The sequence below is a fragment of the Dunckerocampus dactyliophorus genome, chromosome 1 (genome assembly GCF_027744805.1).
Source record: "Dunckerocampus dactyliophorus isolate RoL2022-P2 chromosome 1, RoL_Ddac_1.1, whole genome shotgun sequence".
Lineage (NCBI taxonomy): Eukaryota > Metazoa > Chordata > Actinopteri > Syngnathiformes > Syngnathidae > Dunckerocampus > Dunckerocampus dactyliophorus.
The window spans coordinates 48,737,117-48,756,101 of NC_072819.1; the positions used below are offsets into that span (position 1 = coordinate 48,737,117).

Sequence of the window (18,985 nt, forward strand, 5' to 3'; positions counted from 1 at the left end):
CCCAAGGTTGCACGGCCCTCGTCAGTAAACAGGATTGTCTGAAAATACATCTCCATGTATTTGTTGGCCCACTGCAAGCGTTTCTGCTTGTGAGTATTGGTTAGGGGTGGCTTAATAGTAGGTTCATGCAGAACTGCTAGCCTCTGGAGAATCCTTGAGGTTCATGGGACTTCAGAGGCACCAGCACCTTCAAATACCTGTTTGATGCTTTGTAATGGCTTTTTAGCAGGTGCTCTCTTCATTCAATACATTTTTATGGCAGAAACCTTTCTCTTGATGCCTTTATCAGCACAATCCCGGCTGTCATTTCAATCAGCCACAAATTTCTTCACTGTACGAAGGTTTTTGTGAATTTGTGAATGTTTTCATGCCTTATCCCTGGCATTGCAATATTTGACGCTTTTTTGTCAGCAGAGATCTTGTTTCTTTCCCATATTGCTTGAAATCTGTGGCATGATTAATAGGATGGAACATCCTCCTTTAATTGAGCTCACCTGGCAAACTAATGATGACAGTTATCCGAGATTGATATCAGTCATCCAAAGGGCCCCAAGACACAATGCAATCCATTAATTTCATTGAAAAACAAAACATTTTAAGTTTATGACACTAAAATCGTATTTGCATAATAATTTGGAACGCAGTCTACTACAGTTGCAGTAAGAAATTCACATACTCACTCGATGTCATGTTAATGTTGACTTATTTGTACCGTTCTTTTTCCAGGGAGGGATTATACAAATGTACCATCTTCAGTGATTTAAGGTCGAAGTTTGAATTGAGACAGGCTCCATGGCACGGCCGTCTGTCTCGATCGGTTAGGTTGAGATCGGGTGTCTGCCCCCCGGATTGAGTTAGGGAGATGGTTCCGTAACAGAGGGGCCTCATAACTAAATGCTCTACCTGCCATTCTACATGGCATATGTATACAGGGCTCAAGGACCATTTTATTCTGGCTGTGGTTCTGCTGGTGGCCACTGAAGATCAGCAAAGTGGTGGAAGTGTGGAAACCAGCAATGGAACTGTCACAATGGAAAAGGGGTACGGGCAACTGGTTTCCCGGAAGAAACTAGACATCCTGTTGTGATTGCATCTGCCACAGATTAGTCATGTGGGGGAAATAATCACCACCATCATCTCAGTCTGCGTACTCTACTCTCACAGGCAAAATACCCTCATCCATCAGGGGCCCACAGAAAAAATACCTACCTTGTATTTGCCCTTAATGATGGCCTCAAAAAGGCGATCCTTTGTGCCGTAGAAAGGCAGGCAGCCAGACAGAAGGATGAAAAGGATAACCCCACATCCCCACACGTCCACTGGTTTGCCATATGGCTCTCTCTTGACAACTTCTGGAGCCATGAAGTGGGGAGTGCCGACACGACCTGAAAAGAGCACAGCTAGATGTGAGCTTCGAGAAGCATTTGTCAAAAGTGACAGGATAAAGAAGAAAGAAGTTTACAATGTCAGTATACCTCCAGCAACCAGCCCCGACTCTCCAAGCTGTATCGCCACTCCAAAGCCTCCCAGCTTGACTGGAGCAGAATTCTCCTTCGAGGCTAGCAGCACACAGTGAGGCTACACACGGACAAACACACGGGAGCATTCATTTGTTACATTTAGTAATACTACACTTTAGAACATTGACAATATTTTGTTAAAGTTGCTGTTACGCACCACCATCATTCTGTATTGGAAATTAAACTTAAACTAAATTAAATTAAGTCAATAAATTATTGAAGTGGAGACAATCAGCATTCTTTAAGAGGTTTCACAAAAATGTGACATTTACATAATTGCATGCAGATTATCTCCAGTTTTTCAGAGCGAGAGAGAGAGAGACAGAGAGAAAATAAAGGAGGGCACAGACTTCAGTCACTGCAGCGAGAGTGACAAGAGGGAACTCAAGCAAACGGACTGAGAAGAGTGCGACAAGAGGCCAGAGTTGAGAAGTGTGCACAACTCAGTGGGACTCTGAATGGTGGAAGCGAAAGGTGCACATAGATAGCAACACAACGGGAAAAACGTTCTTGCATTCCTTGCATCCCTTTTCAAAACATTCTTGTTTTTGTTTTTTTTTTTAAGGTTTTGTGGAGGAAAGCACACTGGACTGGATGTAAAACATTGATGGTAAGTGTTCCTTTCATACAAAATTGAAGAATATGTGGCTGATATTGCGCTGTCATACTTCAAGACATGTAATTGACACCAAGTACAGTTGAGCGGCCTTTTCAGCTCAACCTAGACATTACTCGCCCATCAATGTCAAGCCATGAACAAGACACGGCCGTGAGTTCACCCTTCAGAGTTGTTTAACAGCGTTCCCGATCAAAAACACAAAGCGTGAGAGTTCTAGAATTATTCACCAATAACTGTGTAAATAATGCTTATAATAGTCAGTAAAGGCAACATCCCAAAATTCAAACATCAAGCAGTATAACCCAGAATTGCAGTCAACCAACTGTTTACTTCTAATATTATTCCTTCTTCTTCTTCTTCTTTTCCGCTTCTTTTTATCTTATTAACTAAAAAGACAGATTATTCCTTGTCGATGAATAAGGCACTGATCAGGTTACTTCATGATGTAATTGTTAGGTCAGTTTGATGGACAACACGCATGTTTGTTTATCTATCCTTTCATTGTATGATGTTAGATATGTCACAAATAAGTCATTATTACCATTCAACATGTATTATTCATTACCGTACAAGGTTCTGTCAACTTCTGTTTTATTTTATCAAGTTCTATTCCGTATTTACTACTGTCTATTTTTTATTTTCTCACCTCTTATTCATGATCACTGAACAAGCTATCTGCAAGCTCAAGCTGTTCTAGCAAACAGTTTCATTCATTTCATTTACCTTAAGAAAAACATGTAAAGTGATCCATGTTAAAAATACAACGTGAATAACTATCAGTAACAGAGAAGGGGTAGGATGAAATAAGCTCTGCCTTTTCGGACATTTTGAATTGTGAAAGTGTAAATATGTGCTGCACTGCTCGGTAAATTTTGCATGTTTGAATGAACTACATTTTATTTTCTTAGTAGTAGTAGTCAGAGTAGTAGCTTTGTGGACCACCATTGGGACTGTGGGAAGAACCTCCAAACAGAAAGATACCTCACAACTGTGTTTGAATTCCACAGAATCTGGTGCATCCCGAGGACACCACCCGTCGAACAACATGAACGGCTCTTCCGACTCATCTCTGCAGTCCATAGTGTCGCTCAATACCACTCCTAGTCACAGTTCTGCATTCTCACTCTCAGCCACGTTTCCTCAAACATCCGCCATTCCGATCCTCTCCACGATCCCTCCGAAGCCGGCTGCGTGCTCCTTTGACGACGCAGCACTTCACCTGCTGCTACCCATTTTCTATTCCATGTTGTTCCTCCTTGGCCTAGTGGGTAACCTCTTTGCTTTGTGGGTCTTCCTTTTCATTCACAACAGGCGCAACTCTGTGCGTGTGTTTCTCATCAACTGTGCAGTGGCAGACCTGGTCCTCCTGGCTTGTCTACCCTTCCGGATTTTCTACCACATGAATGGAAACCGCTGGCTACTGGGACATGTGGCCTGCAAGCTGGTGGGGAACCTGTTCTACATGAACATGTATATTAGCATTATACTACTGGGGCTTATCAGCCTGGACCGCTACTTGAGGTTCCAGGGGAAGGGCAGAATGAGGAGAGGCTCGAGGACGAGACTAACGGGGTACAGATGGCCGTGGAGTTGGTTGGCATGCGGAGCGCTGTGGGTCGTGTCACTAGTGGCGCTGGTCGCGATGATTGCTACAGCGGAGGACAAAGAGGACAATGACAAATGCTTCCAATTCAAGCCACGGAATCTCGCTAGAGGGAAAGCCTACTTCAATATCGTGTTGGTGGCATTGTTCTGGCTCGTATTCCTCATGCTCGTAGCGTCCTACGCAAAGATCGCACACCGGTTAATAAAGGTGTCCCGCGACAAGCCGGAACTCCCCAATGCACAAAGATACGAACGTACTGCAAAGAAATCCTTCTTTGTCCTCTTCCTGTTCACTCTTTGCTTCGCTCCTTACCATACCTTCCGGCCCTTCTACATTCTATCACAGCTTAATACCACAATGTCCTGTGACAAGTTGCAACTGGTAGACAGCATCAACGAGGTCATGCTGTTATTCTCAGCTTTCAACAGCTGTTTGGATCCTGTTATGTACTTTCTTTTGTCTGGCTCAGTGCGTAAAACTGCTCTCCACACCCTTAAACACCAACTTGGCAGCCGGATTTCCTATCTCAACGAGGCCACGTCCAACAGCTCAACAACAGAGTTCCGAAGGCCTTCAGTACCTTTGACTTTACCGAGTGTAGACTGAGTTGTGGCCCACAATATGAACGCATCAGTCAACTGATGATTTTGACTAATCTTTCAAGGCACACAGAATATTGTGTTCTATGGCTATATAAATATGGAACTACCAAAAGAAAGAATAGACTCCTGTCTTTCATTAGAAAAAAAAAGTTTGTTTCTACCTTTTTCTGTTCTTTAGTAATCAGCAGTAGAACGTAGGTAAGTTTCAGGAAAATATCAGTTCCCGACTAAAAAAATAACAATTTATTTACAAATATAACACCATGAACTATTTACTATTTTCACATTTGGAACTGAACTATGAGTGTGCATTTGTGGGCACGCGCTAAAATTTCCCTCCAATCCGTAACCTTCTGCACATTACACTCCTCCACGCTCTCTCACTTCCTCCTTCCTGTCATGTGTGATTCTGCCATTGACATGATCCCTGCAGAGCTCTCATCAAATGCACTTCTGCTACCTTGTGGCCGTTTTTGTGGTTTAAGAGTGCTCTGAAATGTTAATGCATTAGTCGAGGGTTGCATCATCAACTCTTTTTGCCTCTCGCGCAAAAAACTGTAAAAGACTTATACATACGATGTTGGGATCGGGTGTTCGGGATTATAAAAATGTATAAAAACATCTTTGGCTTGAATGAGTTAATATACTGTACATGTGCTGACAAATTCAAGTGTTCTTGTTAAGCTGAGAAACCAACCGTACTGTACACCATCGTTGTAGTGGTCAAGTGTCTGCTGTGTCAATCAATAAACATTCTGGACTGCTGTGTTTCTTACATAAATTAGTTGTTTAATCTCTACAGTTGTTTAATGGGAATTACTGCTTAAAACTAATGTAACAAATCCCGATTGTATTTTTCAAAGTGCGTTATGTTAAACGCACACAATTGGGTAACGATTCACGTAGTCTCACCTTGACATCACGGTGAATCACGTTGTTGTCGTGACAGTAGCGAAGTGCCTCCAAAATCTGCCGCATGTAGTGGCTGTGTCAAACAGAATAGAAATAACAGATATAGATGATTAAAGATGTGTACTGACAGTGTATAAAAGTGAAATAACGAGACTCTTACCTGGCCACAGCCTCACTGTACACAAACCCAGCATCGGCTCTCTTCACAATTTCAAAACAGAGGTCAGCTCCGTCCATACTACAAGTGAGACGAGATTAGTGTGGTTACGTTTAGGTTTTGATCGATGATTGCCGGCAAACTATTAAAAGCACAGATCGAGTTATTCCCCGTTCAGGGCAGAATGCATAAAAACAACCCCCATCGGACAGCACTTCGACCAGGCACTGTAATAATAGCTGCGATAGCAAGCAAATGAACTGTGACCACATTGGAAATTACATTGCAGCAGACCAGTAGATTTTCAATTGGCATTTTTAATCATCATGGTCCACCTATTACATGAAAAAAAACACATCACAAAAATATTTTAGTAAAAACAAACACTGAACCAATTCACTTTTCACGTAAAAAATAATCTGAGAAATTACAATGTATTGCTTATTACATTCATTTCTATAATTTAACATGCGGGTGATGCTGACACTTACAATTCAAAGACCATGTACAGCATGCCATCAGAGCTGTACGTCTCCAGCAGCTCCACGATGTGAGCATGTTTCAGCATGTGACAGATGCTGGCCTCCCGCTTCAGATCTGACAAATGAGACAGGAAATGAGCCTTCGTTAGCAATGCCGCATCATTACAGTCCTCAAGTGCTTTCAAGTTAAGAGGCACGACACTGTGGACTTTGCAAACGAATGACTTAAGGCCAAAATACACATATTCACAATGGTTAAACAAAATGTAAGCATTTAACTAAAGTCTAATGATGTAAATTAGGGTTGAGGGATAATTTGTATATACTGATGTACCGATATAAATTCTTCCAATGATAAGAAAATGACTGATACCGGTATAAATGATCATTTTAAACGAAAAAAAGCAAGAGCTGATGACGTGTTTTTCCTGTGAGTGCGCGCCGCGGCGCACTGTATTGACGCATTGGCGCCTCACGTCTACCACAACATGGTCCATGTCACCGGAGAAATGCAGAGCAGAGACAACAAAAGAGAAAATGAGCATGGGCTGAAGGCGGAGGAGAAGCGAAGACTATAGACTCTGTAATGTGGAAGTGGTTTGGTTTCCATAGAGCAGATGTGGAGCAAGAGACCATAATATGCAAAGTTTCCAAAGCAACGGTGACGGCAAAAGGTGGGACCACGACAAATTTGTTCTACCGTGTCAAGCGCAAACACAGAGTTGAGTACAAAGAGTGCGTCATGAAGCGTGAGACAGGGTCAGCCAGCATGGTCTTCCTTAAGACAAGAAAAGTAAACAACGGCATCATATTATTTAGCTGTACTACTGTTTTGCAATTGCTACTAAAATGTATACTTGAATTCTGAATACTTTGCATTGATCTAGTTTGGTAGACACTAAATGCACTTGCTGTATTGCACAGTTTCTTACCAATAAATCAATAAATGTGCTTTACAATTTAAGACAAGCGTATTTAATTACATGCGGTAAGGATTGTAGTTTTTAATCCAAGACTCTGCTGAATTTAATTATATCGTCATATCGTGATACAGCCCAAAAATGGTGTGGTACATGCTAAGGTCCATCCCTTTTGGAGCCTTTCGGCCCTTGCTGTTGAACAAACAGCGTGAGACCACAGAACAGTGCCTTTGTTTTTAAATAGCTTTCATGTATTTGGCACAAAATACCTGCACTTTACAAAGTATGTGTATTCATATACATTGTGTCTTGTCACCGCTTAGATTTGTACATTTACCACGTGTGACGTGTGCAGCTGACCTCTTGGCCAGGTCACCCTTGTGACAGATCCTGATCTCAACAGGTTTTTATCTGGTTAAATAAAAGGTTATTATTTTTAAAAATAATAATAATAATAATAATAATAATAACAACAACAACAATAATAAGGTCCATATCGCCCAGCCCTAATGTAAATGCTCCACATTAATAATAATGCAATTCAGTGTGACAACATAACACCAGATGATATGATGAGATATTTATGCTTGTTTATGAAACGTCTTGATTTCACGTTGAGGAAAACTTTGCTATTTGAAGCAGGGGTGCTGTACAGAGGGGAAAAATTTGGACAATTCTAAGGGCTCCTGATTGTGTGTGTGTTTTTTTTTCCAAAGGGCCCACAATTCGTGATTCGAACCACTAGAGAGCATTAAACAGCATGTACTTAGTAGTAGTAGTAGTAGTAGTAGTACTTTATTAATCCCACAGCAGGGAAATTCATCTGTTACAGCAGCAAGCAAGATACACAAGTATGTACACAAGTAAAGAATGCATAGTCATAGACAATGCATGCAATGAATAGACATAGTGACCCCTTGCAGCCCCTCCCTTATACTCAGAATGGAGGAGGAAAGATGGGTGCCACACGTTTGTGATGTGACACATCGGCAACCAAGAGCAGTCGGAACACCATTAAAATCACTTCAAAAACACAAGTCCACCTTCATCATGTCCTCATGAGTGATACAGTTACAAACCTTGTCTGTGCTCGCTGCATGATACGAAAGCAAAACATAGAGGAGACTTCATCAGTCAGTCCAGTGATTTGGGCGTAGTGCCAGACCGGGGTCGTTATGCAACTGGGCAGAATAATGCCGCCTCTCCCATTTTGTGTCTCCCCTTTAAACTTGTCCTCATTCTTGAAGACAATGTGGCCCAGTGTCCATGCAAGGACCGGGTGGCTACCGGGGGTGCCACAGAGTTTAAGGGAATCCAAATCACCAAATTCCATCAAGAGCTGCTCATCGAAACGTACAAATGAAATGAGGCGGAGGCCCACATTGTCTTTTTTTGCCCCATGTTTGGCACTTTTTGATTTATACTTTACGTACAGACGACCTTGGAATCATCACAATATTTATGTTAATTTCAGACTGGAGCGGTGCACAAACACTGACTGTTCATCTTCACTCACAGTTATCATTTCTCCTCCCGGGGCTCATTTCCTTCTCTTGCTGTTACTGGCTGCCGAGCTAATCCCTGACGGGGGTATCACAGATGGTACATGACAAGCGCCAACACCCTCACTAGCACACATTCAACAATCTATGATCATAGTCATGGTCGACGGCGTGACAAAGCAAAAAAAAAAAAAAAAAAAAAAAAAAAAAAAGAAAACATAGCACATTAATTACGTCATGGCCCTACAACCTATCTAATATTAACAGTCATGCATAAAAGTCCACTTCCAAATAAGACTTCAGAGGAACATTTCAGGCAATTTACTGCGCTCTCATGTCATGATTGTATAAACCCTGCCCATCTGCTGATCCAGGTGCACAAGGCTCAAGGTTTACATACAAACATGGCTAGAAGATCTGCATGCTTTCTCACCTTCAGTGCTGAGGCCGGGGCTGGAGGTGAAACTGGCCACATCAACGATCTTTACAGCAAACTGCTGGCCTGTGTCCCTATTGATGCAGCGGCGAACCACACTGAAGGGTCCCCTGTAAAACGCACACGGTTAATCAGACACCTATTCATTTGCGTGTATACGCAGTCATCGCACATGTGGTCATGATAATATGCCAACAGCCATGTGGTAGGTTGGCACATGGAAGCCTCTCCATGCTGATGCCAAGGGGAATTACAGAGCAGTGGTATTCGGTGCAGTTGTAAAGATTAAAATAAAAACATTATTTATAGAGACATGAGCTAGGGAGACCTACCAATGGTTGCAGTATATGCGGAAAAGGTGGTGGCGGACATTGCAAAGTTGTGCTTCCTAACATAACTGTGTTGCAGCTGACACATCAAGGCTGACAGCCGATTCTTGTGGAGTTATTTACTATCAAACTACATTGTAGTAGTGGTAGACGCGCATGCGCGCCCCTTATAAAACACACCGGTTTGACTCGAACCTTCTGGAATGGATTTACTCATTTCATCCCAGCCATTGTTCAAAAGACAACCCCTTCAGTGCCGGCCATTTTAGCCGATTTTGACTGATCTTTCAAGGCGCACAGAATAAAAACATGGACCCTACCAAAAGTAAGATTAGACTCCCGTCTTTCATCTGGAAATAAAACATTTTTGTGTCTACCTTTTTCTGTTCTTTAGTAATCAGCAGTATAACATAGGCAAGTTTCAGGAAAATATCAGTTTCCGACTAGAAAAGAGAGAAAACCAGCTTTTTGTGAAAAGATACATTTCAAGTGTAACTTCCACTTTGAAACAAATATTTTTTGCTTTTGTGACTTTTACTGAAAGCAAAAGCTATTTAAATCACTAACATTTTAACAGGCCAAGTTACATGTTAACATAAGATCCCTCCTTTGATATAACCTTCACAATTCTGACATTGAACTTTGGAGTTGGAGTTTTAGGAGCGTTTCTGCTTGAATTTCTTTGTAAGATGTCAGAGTAGCCTCCTACAGCTGCTGTTTTGTTGTGATCTGTCTCCCAACCTCACAGACTTTTTGACTGACAATGCTCCATAGGATCCAAACCATGAGTTTCTCTCTTTTATGCCCATAAAAGCCAATGACAGAGAGGTAGGTATTCTTTGCATCATGAGATGGTGCTTTGTGAGGCATGAAGGTGGTTTTGCTACAGAAGGTACGGCTCTTCATATTGTACCATGAACGAAAGTGGTCAGTCAGACACTCTACATACTTTGCTGAGGTCATTTTCACACCTTCAATGACCATAAAAGGCCTAACAGCTCTCTCCCAATGATTCCAATCCAAAACATGACTCAGTCACCTCCTTGCTGGCATCACAGCCTTGTTGAGATGCATTGGCCATACTCTACTTCAGCCATCCGGACCACCGAAGGTTGAACGGCCCTCATCAGTCAACAGGATTGTTTGAAAACTCATCTCCATGTATTTGTTGGCCCACTGCAAGCATTTCTGCTTGTGAATATTGGTTAGGGGTGGCCAAATAGTAGGTTCATGCAGCCTCTGCAAGCCTCTGGAGAATCCTACACCTTGAAGTTCATGGGACTTCAGAGGCACCAGCAGTTTCAAATACCTGTTTGATGCTTTGTAATGGCTTTTTAACAGGTGCTCTCGATTCCATACATTTGTCTGGTGTTTGGGTTGATAAAAATGTATAACTAGTATTGAATGAGTTCATGATGTCACGTCTTCTTATTCCCTGGCAGACCAGGTGCATATGAGGTGTGTTAACAAGCAGAACCACGATGCCATCTACTGTACGGCGTTGTAACAACAAACTACACAAATGATAATGTGATAATGTGTTTATTAAGCACGAGGGGCAACAGCTACATGCTATAAAAAAAAAAAAATAATAAAAAAGGCTATTGCTGGCCATCTGAATTTATTTGTGGCGGGCAACCACACAGATAAATGAATGTCTGCAAAACACTGCATTACTGTTTCTCTCTCATCCATGTAAACAACATGCGTTGAAGTGCTATAGCAGATGTGTTTCCCATTGCATGGAGGTTTAAAACTGAGGCTATAAGCGAGCGAGAAGACTGACAGAAGATGCAAATGCTGCAGCCATATCTGATATGTAACAATATAACTCAATACCACCATGAAGAAATTAAGTAACACTGCCTCATTTCATGCTTCAGTCCCATTTGGAATCCTGCTTTTCACTGCTGAAAAACACATCAAGACTGAATTCACAAACGGGGCAGCAGAGTGCAAGCAGGAGGGGGATGGGCTATGAGTGTCCGCGGTTTGGTCAATAATTTAAAAATAAATCTGTAATTTTTGTAATCATATGAAAGAACTGGCATCTAGTCATGCCCACAGGCTATTACAGGAATCAAAAAGGCAAGCATACGACAGAAAGTGTTTCTGAGACAGCGGAGAGGCCGCATGTCATGCAGACATCACCGCAGCTGTGGGCTCGTACAAAACGCCCACACACACCACTCGCATCCGGACAACAGCAGCCATCAAACACTCGCCTGAATTGAACGAATCATTGCAGGAGGTCCCTTTTCTACTCGGTTGCCCCCAAATCAAAGACTGGATGACAGGCATTTTTGTTGCAAACAGCTGTGCTGGACATGGGGATGCTTTTGTTTGAAGTCCTTGAGGTCCTGTTTTTCTGGCCTCAACAGATGGAACATGTGCAAATGCAGACTCAACGTTTGGAGGACTCCACTCCTGAAAAAAAACAACTCATATTTGCTTAGAGCAGCATTTTGCTCTTCGTCACTGTAGCTCGCCTAACCCAGTGCAGTGTGGTCAAACGTGGCTGCCATACTTTTGGATAGCCAAACTACCAAGCATGATTACCAACAAAGACACATAGACTATGCATTGTCTCTCCTGTCAACCAAATGCAATTATTCTGGTCCACTGCAGGATGCTAACTGCGACCCTCTGTTTCGTAAACAGACAGCGGGCTCTTTTTTGTTTTTGTTTTTGAACGCCAATGTCATTGATTTGAGATTTTGAGATTTGACATGAGCACCCTCGTGCTGACAAAAACATGCCACAGGCGTGAAAGAACAACTTATAATTACCGTAAATTCTGGTGTACAAACCGCTACTTTTTTCTTAAACTTTGAACCCTGCAGCTTATACAGCGGTGCGGCTAATCTATGGCTAAATTCTAATCTCGCGACACCTCCTTTACTTCAGAACTATTAGTAATTGTTTAAATACTGTGCCGCTCCCAAGTCAGTGAGGAAAGCTCGGCAGGAACCAATCACGAGCTATCAGTGCACTCACAACAAGCCTGCCAACCCGTTTTACATTGCAGCAGGTCAGTATCTATAACAGTATAACAATATAACAGTCTGACTCACGGTGTCATCTAATGAAGAACATCAAAACTAATCACACAGCAACTTAGCACTCAAAAGGTGTACCTCAGAAATATACGAACATGCACCGATACAAATGTAAAAGGACAAAAAACAACTCTTTTAAAGCCCTCCCACAATGCATTGCGTCTGAGCAACGCATTCTTTGGAACGCATTCATTCGCTGCAATGATGTCAGCCTCCCGCTGGGCTCCTCTGCCTCCCTCTGGTGGACAGAGGCAGCATTGTAGTGCCATCCATCCACTTTCTATGCCCCTTGTCCTCCGATGAAATGTTTGCTCAGACTAAATGCATTATGGGAAAACTTTAAAATGTTTTTTTCTTTCATTTTAAACTCGCACTGGTACATATTTGTATATTTCTGGAGGTACACCTTTTGAGAGCTAAGTTGCTGTGTGATTAGCTTGGTGTTCTTCATTAGATGACGCCGTGAGTCAGACTGTTATATTTTTATACTGCTATACATACTGACCTCCTGTAGTTTCCAATGGGTTAACAGGCTTGTTGTGAGTGTGAGATGCCATTTTATGTATATGTGCAAGTCTGTTTTTTCCTCTAAATTTAGTAGGTGCGGCTTATACACCGGAATTTACGATACTTCTGCCAACATATCAACCCAACTATAATCGCTCGAATGCAAGGCTGAGATAGCAGCATTATGTTGCTACACTGTGCTTGACCTATGCCGCATCCAAACATCCGGTGTTGTCTTTCATTGCAGTTTAATGTTGTCACAAGACAACATGACACCTGACATGCTTGATCGGCCATTGTGCGAGTAGGGCCAGTGGGACCAGAGAAGAATTTTGCATTGACATGCAGCATCTACTCCACCAAGCACGAGACACAAACAACCTGGAAGAGAGAATCAAACTGGCCTCAAGCTAATTTTATAACAATAATAATGATAAGAAGAAGAACCACCGAGCATCGAGGAAATGAGGACTTTCCATTGACTCGGGTTTTCATTGTCCTTGCTATCAACAAGTGGTGAGGGAACTGACGGAGGTTGAAAACAAAATCGGGAGACGGCACTGTGCTGCTGTCATTGCCTTCTGACATTATTTATATCCTCAGCCTCAGGGCCATCCCACTCCCTGCTCTGCTCATCTCCATTGATCTGGCTAGAGACTGCCTTCCCCTCACACATCTGGACTCAAGGAAAAATGATCCCTCTCTTCTTCCTGCAACACATCCCAAGATACCGGGACTCAACGCAGTGATCCATCAACTGCAATCTCACAAAAGAACTGACAGGATTGGACACAGGATTTCGAAGACTTTTCTGCGCCTTACTTCTTTACAAATGCATAAGATACCCCAGCCGACTCTTGTCTCCTCTTTTCCAACTCCATGGATGAGTCAGTTAGTGGAAGTGCAAGGCCATTTTCCAGGCCATTAATTAGCGACCAAGGAAACCAAATTTTAGGATACGGAGTAATCCTTACTGTAGACCTGCAGTGAATTGTCTCAATTAATGTGTACCATTAGCTGATGAATGACGGCCAGTCAGTATGTTTGCATGCACTAAAATAGTCAGGATTTGCGAAATAGTTTGGTTTCTCAAATTTTCACACTTCTATGTTAAGTCCCCGTTTACGCGCACTCTCTCTAATGCAATAGTTGGCCAAACGCTGTGCGCCGCCAAAACGCAAGGGGGCGATTGTGGTCATCTCATCTTGTTTAGCTATGTGACAAAAGGAAGCAAATGCTACATACTAGTAGCAGTCGCTCGCAGAAGCCGTCAGTCTAAGTTATAACTCTTGCGTGTGGCCGTTAAGGCTATAATGTGTCTTTAAACGGCATCTGCTTTGGTTCTTGTGGTTATGGTGCTCCTACATAAATCGCCACTGTGATGGAATGCTTTGACTATTTAAATACAAACTTTCAGCAATGCAGTGAATTCTTTTTAATTTATGGATGATATGTTACTTGTCAGTCCTACTTTACATTAAACGTATGATGAATGATGGTTGTGATCTACCGCCGCTATTGTTGTTGTCTACTTATCACTGACTAACTAAATACACACATATGATTTTCAGTCTATTTTGATTCGACTGTGAACACATAAATGAAATTTTGGTGTTAAAATACACACTGATACGTTTCTACCCACCAGGATGCGTTCAGACGTCATCTCACGTATTACAAGTGTCGTCTTCGAGAACATTATGCCACCTATTAAACAAGTAGGTTTTCATTGTATCCTTTATACTTAAAAATATTACCTTATTTCAGCTTCTGTATCTTGACTTTGTCTTTCTGTTGGTGTAACCCAAGGGTCTCAAAATCAATTTAGTCTCGGGCCACTGGAGGTAGAGTCTGGGTGAAGCTGGGCGGCAACAAGTATTGGGAGTGATGCCGGTTCCCATCATTTACGGGCTTTACGGGCTGCACTGACACCAATCTTCCATGTCAAGCCGCGAGTTTGAGACCCCTGCCTTTCTTCCTGGTTCTTTGGACCGCATTGCTATCAGAGAAGTAGTCAATGATAACACAATATAAAAAGGTTTTAGCCTGTGTCGAAAAATAACAGCAATATATTTGGTTACAGCGATGGACTCTCCATCAACAAGGAAGATGGATGAAGAGCCCAGACTGAAAGTGCACGGAGGGAATTTTGCAGCTGCCTCGTCCCTGTAGAAAGCTAAGCTTAAGTTAAGTTAAACTTAAGCTTGTGTAGAAGTGAGAGTTAAGCTTGTGCGAGTGCGAACAATGCCTCTATGGCAGGGGTCTAAAGGAAAACTGCCCTTTTTTGGGAATTTTGCCCATCATTCACAATTCATATGTCAAACATGAACACACATTTCTTTCAGCCAGCAATTCACGCCATAGGAGGTACCTATTTTGACGCCACAGCCCTGACAAAAAAAAAAACAACAAAAAACAGCAATCAGTGTTCCATTTACAAAACTGAACTGTATACCAACCAAGCTACAGCGATATTGTTATTGTTAACACAAAAAATTATATATAAAAAAATTTATTATATTTATCTGGCGGAGTAACAAGACGCCTCGCTCGTCTCAGCGTCACTCACAACGCCTCAAGCCACTGCAACCGAACAGACGGAAGGGTGGATACTACTGGCTCTCAATTTCGCTGCAAAGACTCAACAAGATGCTCGTTTGCTGTCAGCATTTTTTACCTGAGGACTGGAGCACAAGTCTTGCGTTGGAAGCCATCCTAATGAGAGCGGGCATTGTAAGTGTCTGCGTTGCTGACGGAGGTAGCATTAGCTACATGGGGCTATGTGAAATCAATGTGCCTAGAAACTAAGTTTCGGTAATGTTTTATCATCAAAATACGGCAAGATATTGTAAGTGTTGCATGTGATCATCAATGTACTTGTTAATGCATGATCACAGCATGTATATAAAGCAATAAAACATTGTTAGAGGGTTTTTAAAAAGGGCTTCATAGTCGAAATGGGTACAGCCCATGACGTGCATTGTTAGCTGGCTCATATCAACTTGTTTTCTCTCATTAGAATGCACAGAAAGGGAAAGGAACATGTGTTCATGTTTCACATAAGGATTGTAGATTATGGGCAACATTCCAAAAAAAGTGCAGTTTTCCTTTAAAATGGAATAAGGTCAGTTTATGCATTTTTTTTTTTTCACAGCGAAGAACCAAGCCTCATTTTGTCTTTAATTGCATCAGACTAGCTTGTATGACTATCGAATGTAATGAAACTGCACATTACATTCTGCACACCTCCCTATTGTTTCAATACAACACAATTATCTTGCACCTAAATTGCGTTTAAAAGAAAACGGGACCAAATTTCACATAAATAATAAAACTTGTTTGACTGTACAAACAATGCAATAAACACAAGAGGCTTTTCTTTTTTTAAGTTAAATAAAACTGCTCCGGTTCCTCAGAAAAATAATATTAAACAACAACAATTTGACAAGTGTCGCCTTCACAGAAAAGCTGAAACAGTACATTCTCTTAAAGTTTCACATTTTCCTGTTGTTGTTGTAGCTGACATTGGGATTTGCGTGATTTTGTCCCACAATTCCTCTTTTTGTTTGCCTTTGAGTAAGGTCGCTTGCAGCAAAAGCACTCCTTCACAACTCTCCCGCCTGTGAAAGATTTTTTGTTTTGCTCCAATATCCGTACAATCCTTAGTGAACACTCATTTGCACAATGCTGTACTGTAGATGAATGTGTTACGACTCCAGTAGAATTTTCATACCGGGCTGCAAGCTACGTTATTATCCGTGCTCTCACGTTAGACTTCGGTGGATACTTCCACTCGAATGGCCTGCGCTTGGTCAGCTAATGTCGCATCACATTTTGACCAGCGCTACAGTTTCAGAGCATACGAGACACAGCGGTTTGGCACCGGATTCTGGAACAATGAACATAATCTGGTCCGTCCAGTCACTTTTTTCAACTTTTCTTACGTTTCATTGGCTCATTTTGAGTGACGTAACTGAGTAATTACGCCCGCAAACTGCCGCTGCGATCGGCCCGCGAGCATGGTTGTATGTTATTATTATATTTCCCGTTCACTTTAATTGGTCATTGGGCCATCACTGGGTCCGTATTTTCCCATGGGTCACTGTGCGTGTTGTGCAACTCTATAATTGTGCTATGTGAGTGTCTGTGTCAAGAAAGCCTTCTATGAGAATGTGTTGGACTGAAAATGCACTGAGCTAATAGACTGATTCTAAAAAATGTAATAATCACTTCTAACAGTATGTTAAAAGTCAAACATGATCTAAAAGCTGGTTTCAACCCAATTCATGCATAATTCAGTACGTAAACATACTGAGTGAGGCTCGCCGGTAGGTAAACCCAAGGCAGTGACGCCAACTCGCCCTAGCCGGCGAGGATCACCGGGGGACAGGTACAGTGAGGAGGCCATCATGCCAACAACAGTGTCAGTCCTTGAGTAAAATGTAAGTGTTTGCAATGCAGCTCCTTGTGTAAAATGTTGTTTTCATTTTGAAATTAGATTGCATGTTAGTGCGAATCAAGATTGCCCATCATTAATTTCCAATTAACCACGAAAACTGTCCCTGGCCTGGGCCAACTACCACCATGCAGCATCAACACACTGTGGTGTTTTGGCGCCTTGGATCTGATGTTTTGAAAACCCATTTGTTACTTCACAGTTATTTTCGTGTGTCTCCTCTGACAAGTAAAGACCTCCACCCCTCTGCATTTGCAATTGCAAACTAAGCATTGGAATCACGTGTCACTGGACCCCACATGATTCTGGTGCATTTTCACACTGTTTGGGTATAAAGTGAATGTCAGACGCAGTGATGTCACTGAACATAAAGAGATTCCAGACTCCAGAAGCCAGACTAAGTCAACACCCAACTGTTGTGGAAGGAATAACGTGCACTAGTTACAAACAAGAGATGTGAACATGTGTCAGTACTCACTTGCCAATCACTTCACACAGTTCGTAGACATCCTCGAAGAGCACGTCGTCGTCCGCCATGGTTTAAAGGTAAAGGGGGATGCTCTCTGCAGAGATAGCCCCTTTGCAACAGTTAAGGGTGTGCACGGGCTCGTATTATCACAAATCGTTGACACCTGGTAATGTGTAAGCCTCAATTACAGTGAAAAGAAGAGCAGTGGTCACTCCAGAGTCCAAGTTCGCCCACCCCACCTTCTCTGGTGCTGAGCGGGCTGGCTAGCTCGCTAGCGGGCTAGCTGAACAGTAACCACAGACCAGACCGCAGGGGGTGGAGATTTTCCTCCTTTGCGGGGAAACAATTGCATGATTCGGGTCAGCATTATTAGTGCAAAGTATTTGTCATCCGCCAAGTCTTCCAGTCCATACCAAGGAGCTAAGCTTCACCGCGAGCTAATGGTGGTATCAAAAACGCCTGACTTTCTGGGTTACTGGGATAGCTGACGCCAGAATGGCCGGTTTGCTCCTGTGTTGATTGCGCTGTGTACGCCCAGTACCTCAAACGGCTTAACCCACCATACTGTCTCTTATGTATGGATAATCCAGCCTTGTCGAACTCGAATGCAAGACATCCACGTTCATGTCAGTGACAACGCCGTCGGGTGCGCCTCGTGTGGCTTGTGAACGCTGAAATTGTATCCAACACCCAGAACGTTACATCCACCGCTAGTCGGATGATGGTCCCTCCGAGTTCCACAAATCTGTCGGCCAGGAAGCTGGTGAGCCAAAATGGCGTCTTGTGACCTGATCCCTATTTCATGTTTTACTGACATTAGAGCCAAGATGGCGTTCACAAGGCGTCTGAATTCCAGGCAACGGTTCCATCCATCCCGCGTCATTAGGTCTGCGCATGCGCTAGAATTCCTGCAGCTCCCTATCTTACGTCACCTTTTCCCCATCGCTTCTATACAGCTTTTGTAAAATACAGCATTTAGCCAAGTGTCTGTCAGTACCAACATAGTTTTAATAAACAAAAACTGTCGCCCTTTTTAATAATCCTTAGTCACAGGGGCTATCCTGACAACGGTCCCCTAATTCCCATAGGTCCAAAGGGAGGTTCCTCGAAAAAAATGTTTATTTGGGGGAAATGTTACGGCGTTATATTACATAGCATTCAACACTAACAAGCCAGGTATACATGGCTTCCAGCAAATATCATGTCAGCTCCTTCTCAAGTATTGTGAGTCTGAAATATAAGTTGAATCGTACGAGTCTTCATTTATAAAGTAACCGAGGAAGAAGCTCATCTGCAGGATGGCGCTGCATCCCCTCTGCTCGCGTCCACTGGTGATTTACACTAGCGGTGGGCGGATTGACTCAAACATCGACAATTTTGACACCAAGGTTAGTCAGTATCGGACCAAT

At 42.5% G+C, this 18,985-nt stretch overlaps 2 protein-coding genes across 17 annotated transcripts in view; one reads left to right on the forward strand and one right to left on the reverse strand.

Moving 5' to 3' along the window:
- The window catches only part of LOC129181687 (peripheral plasma membrane protein CASK-like), a 41,093-nt gene extending 22,633 nt beyond the window's left edge, over positions 1-18,460 (reverse strand). For 8 of the 15 annotated variants that reach the window (XM_054777210.1, XM_054777273.1, XM_054777283.1 and 5 more), the window contains exons 1-7: positions 17,586-18,458; positions 8,754-8,866; positions 5,908-6,013; positions 5,420-5,497; positions 5,260-5,332; positions 1,476-1,578; positions 1,210-1,385 (exon numbers count right to left, since the gene is read on the reverse strand). In XM_054777210.1, the coding sequence (XP_054633185.1) occupies positions 1,210-1,385; positions 1,476-1,578; positions 5,260-5,332; positions 5,420-5,497; positions 5,908-6,013; positions 8,754-8,866; positions 17,586-17,644 (708 nt within the window). In that variant the 5' untranslated portion in view covers positions 17,645-18,458. Of the gene's footprint in view, positions 1-1,209; positions 1,386-1,475; positions 1,579-5,259; positions 5,333-5,419; positions 5,498-5,907; positions 6,014-8,753; positions 8,867-17,585 lie in introns of all 15 variants that reach the window. The other 7 variants (XM_054777254.1, XM_054777201.1, XM_054777226.1 and 4 more) reach the window with 3 other exon arrangements.
- Positions 1,887-5,115, forward strand: LOC129181747 (probable G-protein coupled receptor 34). 2 transcript variants are annotated; one of them, XM_054777335.1, is made up of 3 exons: positions 1,887-1,994; positions 2,086-2,130; positions 3,147-5,115. In XM_054777335.1, the coding sequence occupies exon 3, from the start codon at positions 3,185-3,187 to the stop codon at positions 4,349-4,351; it is 1,167 nt and encodes a 388-aa protein (XP_054633310.1). In that variant the 5' UTR covers positions 1,887-1,994; positions 2,086-2,130; positions 3,147-3,184; the 3' UTR covers positions 4,352-5,115. The 2 variants fall into 2 exon arrangements, with proteins under 2 accessions (XP_054633310.1, XP_054633318.1); XM_054777343.1 differs by having other exon boundaries at positions 1,904-2,130.
- Positions 18,461-18,985: the final 525 nt, after the last annotated feature.

Excerpts from the sequence above, each read along its gene's own strand:
- LOC129181747 (XM_054777335.1), top strand. The coding sequence starts at position 3,185 with ATGAACGGCTCTTCCGACTCATCTCTGCAGTCCATAGTGTCGCTCAAT.